This window comes from Gadus chalcogrammus, chromosome 5, assembly GCF_026213295.1.
Source record: "Gadus chalcogrammus isolate NIFS_2021 chromosome 5, NIFS_Gcha_1.0, whole genome shotgun sequence".
Lineage (NCBI taxonomy): Eukaryota > Metazoa > Chordata > Actinopteri > Gadiformes > Gadidae > Gadus > Gadus chalcogrammus.
The window spans coordinates 2,060,328-2,075,157 of record NC_079416.1 but is presented as its reverse complement, the minus strand read 5'-3'; the positions used below and the strand labels follow the sequence as shown (position 1 = coordinate 2,075,157).

General features: G+C 42.0%; 1 protein-coding gene across 2 annotated transcripts; it reads right to left on the bottom strand.

Moving 5' to 3' along the window:
- Positions 1–380: 380 nt before the first annotated feature.
- LOC130382603 (zinc finger BED domain-containing protein 4-like) lies at positions 381–2,585 on the bottom strand. Of its 2 annotated transcripts, XR_008895598.1 has the most exons (3): positions 1,877–2,585; positions 1,510–1,615; positions 381–1,364 (listed from the first exon to the last, which is right to left on the bottom strand). XR_008895598.1 is itself a non-coding variant. In XM_056590448.1 (2 exons), exons 1-2 carry the CDS (start codon positions 2,566–2,568, stop codon positions 1,609–1,611), a joined length of 699 nt encoding a protein of 232 aa, XP_056446423.1. In that variant the 5' UTR covers positions 2,569–2,585; the 3' UTR covers positions 1,389–1,608. The 2 variants fall into 2 exon arrangements, 1 of the variants encoding a protein (XP_056446423.1); XM_056590448.1 differs by lacking the exon at positions 381–1,364 and having other exon boundaries at positions 1,389–1,615.
- Positions 2,586–14,830: the final 12,245 nt, after the last annotated feature.

Here is a 14,830-nt window from a genome sequence, read left to right as displayed (position 1 = left end):
AATGAAGGAACACAAAAAACAGACAATATTTTATGACAGAATACATATTTGCAGAATACAACTCATATACACTAGGGATGTGCAGAGAGACCAGTATTGGGTTTGTATCTGTATTTTTTGAGGCATCAAAACTATGCATTGTATGTATTTGAATTAGGGGTGTAAATCTCTCATGAAAAAAACGATCCGATTCGTATCTCGATACATGGTCACGATACGATATAAGAAAAGATGCATGTTGTTAAAAAACGATTCAGTGCGATTCGATGCGATGCGATTCGATGCAGTTCAATAATTGAAAATATTCTGAAAGTTCTTTTCATTTGTTCAATGAATATGAACAAACATTTTATTGTGAAATTAGTCTGTATGTAGTTTGTCTCACATATACAAAAAAAAAAATACATTTCAGTAATGGCACACATTGCAGCCAAATAAATACACCATAAGGAAATACAAAACAATTATATTTAAATATTAAATAAAATAAAATATATTTTCTATACCCAAAGAAGTCCCTTGTTGATGGATGACAATACAAAAATAAAATAAAACAGCTAGACCTTGGCCTTTTCTCATATTTAGAATAAATGCTTCTGCAAATTAAGTGCCTCTGCAAATCATACAGACTCAAGATAAGGTATCATTATACCAATTAATACATGTGCAACCTTTCACTGAGAACACAAATAGAGCTGCGAACTGTAAGAAGCTAGGAAATATCACTGCAAACACGAAGTAAAGCTGTGAACTGTAAGAAGCAGCAATAGGAAATATCTAATTTTGTTTAAACCAAAACCGCCATCCTGGCCTAGATTATTACTTTAATGTAATGGCACAAATTGCTGCCAAACACAGCATAAGGAGAAAAAATATATATATAAGTAGAACTAATACAATCCCTTTTTTTTAGATTCAGTTTCCTCTTTTAGTTAGATGTATGTTCTTGTAGGACATTTAGTGTATGCTGATATCCTTTAGCTACCTCCTAATAATTCATTTGTGCTCGAGTTCTTTAAGATTCTTCTTGAGAAAAATCAATTGATCGGCATGGTCACCCCTAAGTACACTGCGTTGAGAGGAAACAATATCTCCTGCGGTACTGAAAACTCTTTCTGATGCTACACTTGTAGCTGGTATGCAGAGGTATCTTTTTGCAATATCTGACAACAATGGTAAGTCCACCTGTGCTCTCCACCACTCCAGTGGATTGCCATTCAGGGGCAAAAGGTTTCTCTCTCTGTACCTCAGGATTTCCTCGCTGACCTTCTCCCTGGAGCTTCTTGATGGTCTTACCACATATGTTTCTCCAAACAGCTGGTCCAGTGCTGTACTTTTCCTCTTTTTACATGGAGGACAATCACCTGACATGCAACACAATTACAGTATATTAAGCCACTCATTTGGTATTGCCATGATGACAGTTGATAACATTTACCATACCATTAAACATTACTTTAAATGTAGCAGCAGCAGTGTTAAATGTAAATGCAGAATGCAAAAACGCACCTCTTGGTTCTTCATGGACCTGGACTGGGCTGGACTGGACGGATGTTGGGTCTCTCTGATCTGGCTCTTGAATATCACTCGGACTGGGATGGCTCTCCTCTACTTTCTAGTAGTAATAGTACAAAATAACTGGGATGATTATTGATGAGTAACCACCAACTAGGTAGATGTTTATCATCACAGAAAACAAACATTTTGGATTAACTAGTTGTCTAGTTCAATGCAGTAGCCCATCATTGACTGACACTCAACAATATGACTGCAATAATGACGAGAGGAAAGAATAGACAATACTATAACAATAATGCAAAAAATATTGTGTATTTAGACAGTTAATTTGTAAAGGGGAGGGGTAGCTTTCGCTTACCTTATCATGCAGGTTTGTAGCTTCATTTGTAATGGACAAGAAGATCCTCTCGGTCTCACGGTCACTGAGGAAAGGGTTTTGAAGCGTGGATCCAAAGCTGATGCAGTACACAACAGGTCTTCAATGTTTGTGTACCGCTTAACAAAATCTTCGAGGAACACCTTCTTCATATCCTTAATGAGCCCTGTGTCCTCAGTAGTGGCCTCAAAGTGATTCTTTAGTTTTGCTTTGAAGGGGGCAATCAACGAAATTGTGGGCTGCTCATCTTTGCACATAACTGTGGTGATAACTTTGACAGGTGCCATCACTTTCACCATGTCCTCAGCATTGCAGAGGTCTCCTTCAGTAAGAGCGCTTACATCTTCTCCTTTTCTGAGCTCCCTTGACATAAGTGTGGCAAAAACTGCAGATTGTTGCTCCAAAAAACGTTCGAGCATGTCGTGGGAACTGTTCCACCGGGTAGTAACGTCATTGATGAGCTTGTGGGAGGGCAATGCCATTTGCTGTTGTTTTTGTCGCAGTAGTTCAGCACCTGCTATGTTACGGTGGAAAAATCCAACCACCCTCCTCACTTTCCCAAGCACCTTCGTAGCAGTGGTCACATGCAAGGCCTTCTGGGCAGCCAGATTTAATGTGTGCGCAAAGCAAAAAAGGTGAGGGGACATCTCGGCCTCTACTCCCGCCACAACCATGTTTCTCGCGTTGTCAGTCACCAGCAGAGCCGGATTAAATAAATGGACTACACTAGGCAGACTGTATTTTTTGGGCCCCCCTCCATCGATAACCTAACCTAACCCTAACACTTACCAAAGTTACTAATAAAAGTTAATTCACATTTTACATAGCGTAGTCTTTGGTTACAAGTTGGTTATTTGTACGCCAAAATAAGTCATGTGTTGTATATTAAACAGTCTATCAGACTATTTTTTGATTTTTATTATTTATACGTTATTACACGGCTCTATTAAATGCTATTAAATTATCCTTATCTTATCCATTGCCAGTGTCATTGTTAAGGCAGTAGTCCCAGTAAATCACCAATAGGTGTCACGGTGTCAGCATTGCTATGTAAACAGAGCAAAAAAGATAAATGTAGTAAGCTATTGCATTTTGCAGAAAATCTTAATTAAATGTGTTGATTAAATTGAAAAGTTAAATAAGTAGTCAAATATACAAAGACTAATAAAATATGCAGTCAGAGAAAGTGTGCTGTAGTGGTAAAGATGTTTATTTTCATGGACAAGCATCACCTATCTTCAATTTTCCAACACTCTCATTTAGCATGCTCCACTCAGGGATAATCTTCAGCCTTCCAGCACCACAGGCCTCCATTGCAGTAGAAACACATCTTGACAGCATCATCACGATCTTGTGGAGAAATAATAAAATGTATATATAAGCTGAAAGACAGCTGTTTGAGATTTGAATATACCGGTACTTGGTTTGTTCCTCATATTTCATTTCATTATAGTAGAAAGTATAGCCCTATATTATGCATTTCATTTATATGCATTCACTTTACTTATTAAGATTTAGATTTTTAAATGGAAAACTTACATTTACAGATGCTTTCTCCTGAGTTTTGATGAGGCAAAGTCCTCTATAATGTCTTCAAAATCCAGGGAGGTTGTAAATCTATTCTCAATTGCCAACAGGGTAAAGGCATTCTGTTTTTTTTCTGTTACTGTTGCTCTCCGGTATGTTTTCACTCGTTTCATCGTAGAAAATGACGGCGCTGATGTTGACGGCGCCACAGCGTCTTCCGCTGTCTTCACAGCTGTCGGACGGCTGCCCGACAGAAACTTCTGTAAAGCCCCCCGCTGTTTCTTCTTTTGTTCCTCTTCATTTTTTTCTTTTTATGTTTTGCCGCACCCGAAAGCATCTTGAATGTTAGCCTACACAAGAAACGACCTGCCTGCTAGCTTTATTGTTCCGCTTAGTCTTGACCCGCTGACCTCCTCTCGGACTTAACTGATTGGCGTTAATGTGACGTAACGTTAAGATAAACAACGTCACTATTTTTAGTTAATTAATATATATTGATATATTATCACTGAAATAAATAGTAGGCAGGACATTTGTATTGGCTATTTCATTTATTTATTTATTTATTTATTTTTATTTTATTTTTTTACTTCTGTCTGGGCCCCCCCCCCCGCCGATCAGGCCCTAGGCACGTGCCTAGTTTGCCTTTGGGTTAATCCGGCTCTGGTCACCAGTGCTGGGTCTTTATCCTCTATGTTCCACTCAAGACATGCCTCTTTCAATAAAGCCCCAATGTTTTTCCCCGTGTGTGACTCATTGAAGACTCTCGTCTGTAAAACATAGCTTGCCAACTCCCAATCCAGATTAACATAATGCACGGTTATCGTAATGTATGAATCCGTTGCACGTGATGTCCAGGCATCGGTAGTTATTGCCACTCGTTCTTCACTTGAGAGCTTAGCCTTAAGGTCAGTTTTAGTTTTTTTGTACAGCTCGGGTATGCACGTTTCGCTGAAATGCTGTCTGCTTGGTATCTTGTACCTCGGCTCTAATTCTCTAAGCAGTTCGCGAAATCCGTCATTTTCAACGACGCTGTATGGCCTTAGGTCCATGGCGATGAAACGAGCCACACGCATCGTTATTGACTTAGCCCTCGCTGAATTGTAACTCAGTTGTGATTGAGTGAGAAACAGAGTTATATTTCTGTAGTCTGGGGTTATGCTGGTGCTGCTGCTGGTCAATGCAGTGCTGGCATCAAGTTCAACATCACTGGCATGGCGTCTCGAGATGTGTGTGCTGAGATTTGTAGTAATGCCAGTGTACTTAATTGCTGCCCTACATATTTTACATACGGCTTCACTTTTATCAAGTTTACCTTCTTTTTTGAAGAAGCCAAATGTCTTCCAAACTTTTGATCGGAGGGTCGATGGCGCATTGAAAATGGGTTCGCTGTGGTCAGACATCATTTCACTACAGACTTAATGTCAACATATGTTGCGTTATTCAAAGGGATAGCGGCACGCCTGATAGGCTTATGGTATGCGGGCTTTGGCCAATGACAGGCTGTCATTGTTGTGACTGAGCTCAAATGCACCAAGTCAGTGAGTGAGGGTTTCGGATAGCAACTTAACGTAGAGAAAAACACTTGTGAATCGGTTCATAACTTTTAAATCGGGGCACCAACCAATTCGTGTCATTTTAAAACCGATGCGGGACTTCAAGCATCGATGTAGTCGTATCTTACAAGCTAAAAACGGATATCGATACGTATTGTTTTTTTTTTACACCCCTAATTTGAATAAATATGGAAATAGCCGTAAATAGGGAGAAACACATATTGCAGGTTCCACAAAAACAAAGGAGAAGTAATTTTACAATAAATGAGGTCAGCAAACCGGTTGAGGTAAAAAGAAAACTGATCAAAGGCAAAGTAATGGCGTAGCTCTCGCAGCATGTACTACTTTATGCTTTAATTTGAACTAAAGTTTCCCCGCACGCATTGCGTGCGCTCAACCTCTAGTGGATCCTGAGTTTGATTCAGACTCCATTGATTGTCATTGCACATATATGTACAATAATGTCAGTTATAGCAACTGCTCTCAGTGTACCAAAAAATGAAGTGCGAGATAAAAGCACAAAATAAATAAGTAGACCCAACCACACAGTGAAGTAAAATGGTAACATTGTATTGCAAAAATTTCCACAGGGTAATATATGTCACTTTTTCGTCATCCACAGTGCACTTAGAGGAGTTCTGAATACACATTGTTGTCTGTCAGGCCGTCCTTGTGGTCTCCAACAAACACCCTTACACCTCTGGCACGCTGGCCTCTGCTAAAGGCAGTTGGCCAGCTGGCCATGTGCGAACACACTTTGGTGTAGGAACACTCCAACTCAATAATTTTCTTAACGTCTTAACGTGGCGAGTGTCGCTGCGGTGTGCGCACGTGTGTTCTTACCTGCGCGTGTTTAGATGGCGGAGCTCTTATTTTTAAAGGAGACATATTATGGCGATTTCACAACATTTGAGTTCCAGAAAACATGGTTTTGAAGCTTTTTGCTGGATATAGCTTTTAGGAAAAAAAATCTCGCCTACCCCTACTCCCCTCTGTTCAGTCCCTTCAGAATGCACTGTTTCTGGTGTCTGTAGCTTTAATGCAAATGAGCTGCTGCCCATTGACCAATGAGCTGTCAGACTGAACCACAGCATGGAGGAGAAGGGATTGTTGCCGTTTGCGGATTCCTTCGAGCTCTATATCCAGTGCCGGTGGGTCAATAGAGGGCGCTAGGGCGCCGCCCCTCCTTGAAATATTCACATGAATATATCTGCCAACTATTAATCAACTATTATCAATTCGAAATAAATCAACAAAAATACATAGCGTTTATCCTCGTTTAATTGTGTGAGATAATTGTCACTGCCAGCAACCATTTAAATGCGTCTGAAAATCATTGATTTGGGCTAGGCTAGTTATTGGTCATTCGCACCAGTGTGCGCCCAAGGCCAATGGTATCGCTTTTCTTTTTTGTTATCACCACATGATTGGACAATTCAGCGAATCAATCAAATAGGGTACTTCCCTCAGCAGCATTCGCGCAACACAACTAGATGTAGAGAAGTGATAGATCGCTAACTAGCAGAGAGTTATAAGCACTTTCCACCCATAGCGGAATTGGACTCCCCAAGCAATGTTATACTTAAAATGAGCAAGTAAGTTACATATCAATTTTGTCTTTCGGCCTGTAGCATACAAACAAAATTAAGCTACTATCCCATATTTCTAACTGCATTTGAAGTAGACATTGAGACTCACAAAAAATGGACGCTATAGGACAGTGATCATGATTTGTCATCATGGGTCAAATAGCAATGGCTAAGCTTGTCCAGGTCCTGCAAGTCAGGATGTAGGCTATGAATCTGAATGAATAGTAGGTAATAGGTAACAGGAAGTGGCCATCCCCAAAATGCACCAGAATACAGTGATCAAATCTATTAAATTAAAAAAAAATTATGGGGGGGGGGGACCCCCTGTCTATTACTGTGCCCCACTGTGTTCCTGAATCCTCGAACGCCAGACTTCCGAGTCAATGGAGTGGCGAAGTCACGCCCCTTCCGGTAGAGCTCATGGGACCTATGAGATCGAAAAATATGAATGGGTGTCAATGGAGAGAAAATAATTATTTTCTGGTCCCAGTATTTATATGCCCTGGTTTACACATATGTTGTTTGTGGATTTAAATGATAATTTTTCATGCAAAGATAACTAAAAATGTTCGTGAAGAAGTTTGATAATTTTAGGTTTTATGTGAGGCCACTTTGTGAACTACAGCTCTTCGCTGCTCTCGACGCATATGATATACGTCACCACACCCGCCCTTGGAACTCGGCACAGAGATGGCGATCTCTCTGCCCCACTTCACCGCTTTTTCCAATGGGAGGATAAAAGCATCGAAAGAGGTGAAAACCATTATAAGTCGGGGCACGTGCAGAGTTTCAGTTATGCCGATGGGAAGATTGTCGGTCTTCTCCACGCCAGTCGCAGGGAGCGTGACGTCACATACGAGCCGTGTAGTCTTTCTCGTTGTGTTTTCTCTACAGTCTTTATCTGAACAAATACACAATAAACGGTCGAACTCTTTGCATGAAACATTATCCTTTAAATCCACAAACAACATAGGTGTTATCCAAGGCATATAAAGACTGGGACCAGAAAATAATTATTTTCTCTCCATTGACACCCATTCATATTTTTCGATCTCATAGGTCCCATGAGCTCTACCGGAAGGGGCGTGACTTCGCCACTCCATAGTCGAAGATCTCCCAGCTTTCTTGCGGCATTTCTCGAAGCCACGCCCCCTTTTTGTCTTCATCTTTCAAAAATCTGAGCGTAGACCGAGAGCAGTGATGACGCTCTCAACAAAATGGCTGCGTCCGTGAAGAGTTTATTTTTTGTATTTGTACCACGTAGGTCATTTTATTGATGATTTTAAATGCTCTTACACACTTGATCACATTGTTACTTTATTCCGGTCACCAATTTATACATGGTCTTGCTGTGCGTGCAATACAATGTAAAGTTGTGTTGTTTGTTTTCGAGCTAGTTAGCCAAAGAGGCTTATTTAGCTAACAATAAACAACGACTAGCCAATTTCATGCCACAATCACAAAGACGGGAACGCTATGAATGCTCCGAGAACGGAAGTGACGTCAAACGTGCAATTCGAAAGGCTGGCGTCCGAGGATTCCGGAACACACCATAATATTCAAGTGTGCCCCCTTCCTACGTAGGAGGGGGTGCCGAGGCTGACTCGCTCGTTTGGTAGCCTAACGGTAGGAGGGGTAGGCTACTTTCAGAAATACGTATCTCACTCCAAAAAATCATGTAGGCCTACTGACTTTTTTTCAAAGTTTGTATGCGTGTGGGAGCACCAGAGAACCAAAACAGCACCCCAATCGCAGGAAAAGAGTTGTTTTCATAATTGGCCCCCTTTAAAAATATAACGTCTTACATGGGCGAGTGTCGCTGCGGATGGTGCGCGTGAGTGTGTGTTCTTGACGTGCGGTGTGTGTGCGTGCATGTGTGTGTGTGTGTGTGTGTGTGTGTGTGTGTGTGTGTGTGTGTGTGTGTGTGTGTGTGTGTGTGTGTGTGTGTGTGTGTGTGTTTGCGCTCGTGTGTGTGCGCTTCCGTGGGGTGGCACATGCGAACTGACCAATTTGAGTAACTGGTACGACAGGCCTGCTATTATTGTAGTAAGATAAGCCTGTGTTGCTCCTTCTCAATCTGCCCTCTCTCCACTATCCTGGCAGAGCAATAATAATATCATATATAAAATATTTATTAAATATTAAATACCAACCATGCTCAGAGGTATGAGCAACACCAGCTATATTTTTATGTCTATTTCTTCCTGCGACAAATAATCTTTTAAAATATTTTTTTTTACAGAAAAAAACAATATTTGTGCTTCGCCAGATTCGGATTTCACATAGACACACAAGCCGTGATAATGCCGTAGCATTAACACATTTTCTTTTGGCTGAATATTGTTACCTTTGTTCTTGACTTGGCTAACTCATTATTATATTTTCATCATTCAAACTGTATTCAATATCTTTTTACATTTAACTAACCCTAAACATTTTCCAAGATATGAAAACATTTTTTCATCTTGGAAATCATTCATCATCAATTCATCATTCAATGGCAAGTATCTCTTTGTATGTTATCTTTTCAGGGTTTACGAGCTAACATGATGATATTTATGCCTCCCCAATGTAAGCCATTTCAATGTTCGATGTGTATGTTAGCCTCACATAAGATACTCGATTGATGAAAAATCACCCACTTTAGCCATGTTGATCTCCTGGATCACCCTAAGTAATGACTATATTGAGCATATTGGTACAATCTTTGCTTTGTACCAGCATACAATATTATGCATGTGAATATTGTGCCCCACACAACTTTGCAAACATTTGATTAGTGACTGAAGCATTTACAAAGAACATAGTATGCTAATCTCACTGGTATAAGATGCATTCTTCTTGAAGTCACTTTTTTCATATGTTCAATCTCTTGAATATGTGAAAAAAGGGTAAATAATAAAATAACTTCAAAACGGATAATGTGGGTATGCAGAGTGTGACAGCAGAGCTGTGAAAAACCTTCTGAGGCGAGAGATGCTATCACAGCAGACACTAATGTACAGAGCACTACACAAGATGATGGTTTTTAATGGATGATGAACTGGGCTATGCAACGCGTTATGGCCGTTCACCATTTAACCCCACTAAAACATTCAAAAAAAAGAAAAGTATATTGTATGCAGAAAAATAAACAGAATGTACCAGTAAGACCTGGAGCAATTCCCCCACAAACCGAATCAGCATGGGTTCCAGTTGCACCAACAGAAGTAGAAGTGGAAAGCACACACGTCTCCAACAATCTTTTCAAGCTTTGGGTAGATTATTGTGTTTAAATAACATATTGGAGCTGGTAACACTGGGATTCATGAACAGCGCCATGTGAAACGGTCCTGGAGGGTTGGAGGCTGACGACTGCTAAGAGCTGAAGGTTGTGCTGAAGGGTTTCCCCTGATGTTGGCTGACTGAGTAAAGGCGGAGCCAGCGACAACAGGGGGAGGGCATACCAGTGTGGATAGCACTCTCCCTCTGGCCACAGACTGTTACAAGGCTTATTCACCCTTGAAATGAAGTGCCCCCGCACACACATACGACTGTGTGTATAGGTGAACGCAGGCTCGGACTGGTAATCTGTGATACCGGGCATTTGCCAGAAGGGCCGGTCCACATTTCGGCGTGCGAGGGCCGGCCCTCCTTCAATCATACCGGCCCCAATACTGATTATACGACCGCCTTACTTACCTGACAATACGGATAACTCAAAGAGCCCAAGAAAGAACCTAACGTCAAATTGTTGCAATGGTGCATCCAGTATATATAGCGCTTCCTTGTCATGCACATCTATGTGACGGTTGGTATATGGTATAATTTTCTATTTCTTCAAACTGTAAAATCCTGTTTCTTCAAACTGTACAATCATTGCAACAAACTAAATTAAAATAAAACTAAAATGCTTTCTTTAAACTAAACTACGATTTTCTTCTTATATTTGGCGAGTTTATGTTCGAATATTTTGCAAAAATATGTTGCGGTGCACGATGGGATTATACATCAGCGAACGTTAACGGTCCATGGATGCTGCGGATGTTGCTTCGCTTATATTTTATTTCTGTGGATGGGCTAAAAATCATGGAAAGAGTTGGCAAAAAGAAGAAAGGGGGAGCGGAGAAGATTCGGGACAAAAGGCAGAAATCTCTACAAGCTAAGGCGTCTGGATGTTTTAAAATAGATCGCTTGTTTGCTGTGGCCAGTGCTTCAACCGTTGCTGCTAGTGCCCCGACGTCCCTGCTGCTACAACCGGCGAAAACATGTATAGCCTAGTCATAGTATTTTGGTCATTGGGCTCCAGGGGCGAAATGAAAATCGCCCCAGACCTCTCCCATTGACTCCCATGTTAAATGCGTTTACTTCACAAAACAGAGCTCTCAATGCATTCTCTATGGCTTCCGGGAGGGCTCGCCCCTCCAAGTCTATTCATAAGTAAGTGGCTAACGCTGTTATTTGCGGTGCACAGTCGCCATCGACTGACCACTAGTGGTAATGAAGTGCGTGAATGGTCTCGACTTCCTATAGACAAGTTTTTGATAGACCCGTTTCCACTTTACTTCCTTAACGCAAACATAATCCATTGCTTGCTAGCAGGACTGTCCGGGTAGGCCTATGTTAAACCGTGTGGATTAATGTGGAATAATTGCAACTTGCAAGAAGCCCCGCGATCAAGACAGCGTCAAGGTAGGCCGTTTGGTTTTTAATTGTGCCCACCGCGACATGTTGACTTCGGCTCACAGGTCTTTCTTAAGTAGGTTCGCTGAAGTTGGTTCGGCTCATTTGCGCTAAAGGGGGGGGGGGGGGTCGGTCGGTCGGTCGGTCCATAAGGGGCCGGTGTAGATGGAAAAATGCCAGGGCCGAAAATCGTTCCCAGTCCGACCCTGGGTGAACGTGTGTGTGTGCGTGCATCTGCGCATGCGTGTGTGTGTGTGTGTGTGTGTGTGTGTGTGTGTGTGTGTGTGTGTGTGTGTGTGTGTGTGTGTGTGTGTGTGTGTGTGTGTGTGTGTGTGTGAGAGTGTGTGTGATGATGTAAACTGTACTGACAACTATAGTAATAGTATGTCTTTGACATTTGTGTATGCGTATTTATAGGAGTCGTTTGTGTGTGTGTGTGTGTGTGGGAGGGGGAGTATTTGAGTGTATGTCTGTGTGTGTGTGGGGGGGGTATGCGGGTGTGTATGTGTGTGTGTGGGGGGGGGGGATAGGCGTGTGTGTATGTTTGTGTGGGGGGGGGGTGGAGGGGTTGGATGCAGCTGCAGCATTCTTGTGCTGTTTCCTTCTGGATGTTACGTATCACAGCAACGTCTTTGAAACAAAAATGCTTCTTTGCGACATTTCAATGTATTGGTTGGATACTTTATTTAACAACAATCAACGAGAAGTCTATAAATGGATAAAAACACAATAAAGCCGAAAGGTTTGTTTCCATTGTGGTCCTTATTATCCTTACTAAGTATCCCTTAGTCTGTGGATTCATCTCTCCCCCCTCAGAGAGTAGGACAGGCCTTTACCCCTCAGAGAGTAAGAAAAGCCTAAAGGCTTAGGCCCCAGTGAGGGGCCGACGTGGTGAACCTGAGTGTTTGGGGTACGGACTCTGTGGACTGGAGAGTGCCGACAAGAAAACGAGGGGTGGCAGTTCCGTTTGGTAAAAGGAGTGAAGTTTTAGTTCCTTCAAAAAGGGTCCAAAAGTAATTAAAATAAATCCAGCGTTCAAAATATAAATAAATGTTTCAAAAAGCTTATAGCAACATAGCAACTTAGCATAGCATACTTTAGCATAGCACAGCAAAACGTTAGCATTGCGTTGCGTTTCATGTACTGGCCTCCCATAAAGCAAGCACCTACCCCCACTCACCCAACACAAAATGAGACACCCCTTAAATAAGCCAAGGAATTATCAAGGCCAGTCAGGCCGTACCACTAACATGGGGGAACATTTCCTGGCCAAGGCTAGATGGACTGACATACTGCCCCTACTGCGGCAGAAGTAAAATGACAACAATCAGTTTCCTGCTCAGTGAGAGACAGTGAGAAGGGGTTTCACTTTCTCACAGTCCTCAGAGTGTAAGACATGCCTTTAGTCCTCAGAGTGTAAGACAGGCCTTTAGTCCTCAGAGTGTAAGTCAGGGCTTTATTCCTCAGAGTGTAAGACAGGCCTTTAGTCCTCAGAGTGTAAGACAGGCCTTTAGTCCTCAGAGTGTGAATGTGCTGATGGGACTCAGACCTGATAGGGCCGATCAGCACTCTGCTCTACAGAGAGCTCTTGCCTCCTTCACCGGGCATTTGGCCGACTTGACAAGGTTGATTATTTGACCACCGACTCCTGCTGACTGGCCGAGGCAATGTAACCATGTATGTCTGTCAGTGGGACCATTGTTACTGTATGTTCACTAAATGTTAATTTACCTACTTGCCAACACTCCATATGGAGTCAGGATGTAACCTGCTTGTGGCTGAGAGTTTCACATACTGCAGCAGATCAACAGCCAGGCAAAGGATTGTGTGTAACCTCTCACCGTGTTTTGGGCTTTTATGTTTGCTGACTCTCGTACTCAACTCGTGGAAAGGCTCTTGAATACGACTGACAATCGACCCTCCAGAGACCATCCAGATGTTCAGGTTGGCAATAATATGCTTAGATGTCAGAATGAACCAATCAGGATGGTCTGAGGTGGCTCGCTGGGTGGAAGAAAGAAGAAAGAAAGAGAGAAAGAAAGAACAAACAAACAAACGAGAGAGAGAGAGAGAGAGAGAGAGAGATAGAGAGAGAGAAAGAACAAACAAACAAACCAACGAAAAAGAGAGAGAGAAAGTAGGAAAGAAAGAAAGAAAGAAAGAAAGAAAGAAAGAAAGAAAGAAAGAAAGAAAGAAAGAAAGAAAGAAAGAAAGAAAGAAAGAAAGAAAGAAAGAAAGAAAGAAAGAAAGAAAGAAAGAAAGAAAGGAGGAAACGTAGATTTGTCACGTTTGGAGTGTGAACAGGTTCATTTTGAATAGAGAGTAGTGAGACAGGGGACAGGTTCTTGAGTGGGGAGCTTCAGGCTGGAGTGAATGAAGCAGGCTGGCTGGAGGTGATGGTCCACAAAACACACTGAGGACAAAAGGAACTAAAGGTGAGACACAAGATTTTAACAAGAGAACAAACAACACATAAATACTGGATCCAGGCACGAAAAACTACCACTGAAGTCAGAAGTGCGATCTGGCGACGACAGCAGGGAAACCAGTTGTATTTTAAGGGGAGTTGATTAGCTAATGCAGGCCAGAAGTGAACAATTGAGTGTGGCAGGCACAGCACAGAGTCAAACAGGGGGTGTGCGCCAGGCACAGGGGAAGAACACACAGCACGACAGCTGTGGCCATGACAGGTTTACGTTGGTCACCTTAAGATGTCGGCCTTCTGGTGATCACAGAAGCTCAAATTGGTTTATTTTAACATTGCTCAATGATACCCTTGTTCAAACCTGGTGGAGGTAGAAATTGCAGTGCACATCATCAGGTTCACATCAACTGCTTGTGTTGGACTGCGTCCACTTTCATGTCTGCGCTGAACTTTCTCAACACAACCATCCTATTGAGTGGACTCCACTGGTGTACTTTACCATTCCTCCTCTGAGCAGGTGAACAATGGTGAACATGTGTTTGCTGACGTAACAGGTGCATGAACTTCTTCATAAGACAACATTTGTTTATCCAAAATAAAGGAGAGTGTGGAGAGTTAAAGAGACATCCCAGGGATGAGCGAGCTGCTGATACAGTTGTCTAGCACCCAAGTGCTTAGTATGTGTATATGTAGAAGATGACCTTTCCTGTAGTGCTTTTACATAGGCCTACAGAATATTGATTTAATGTATTTATAGAACTGAAACCTTTCGCCTTTTGAACATGACCTTGTTTAACTCAATAAGAAGCCATAATTCTTATTAGAATATTACAATTATTAATAGGCCGACTAGCTAATAAAGATCATAACGACACCCTAAAAAGCACAGCTACACCAGAATACACATGCACATTTTCTTAAAGACAAATCGACCTACGTTTTTTATGTTATTCCAAGCCCCCCAAACGAGTCATCAGTGTTAAGCACTGCAGAAACTGAGCGCAGAGTCAGCGGTCTGCAAGATGAGTGCAGCAGGAGCATCTCTCTACCCCCCCCCCCCCCCCCCCTTGAGGCGGATGGGAAGGTCTACCCTGTGCACGGAATATATTGAGATGCATGCATGGTTCAATAGCCACGAATCGCAACATTTAGTTTCAATTGAACAACAGGCAAACCG

Bases quoted from the DNA above. Each gene is read 5' to 3' on its own strand.
- LOC130382603 (XM_056590448.1), bottom strand. From the start codon at position 2,568: ATGGTTGTGGCGGGAGTAGAGGCCGAGATGTCCCCTCACCTTTTTTGC.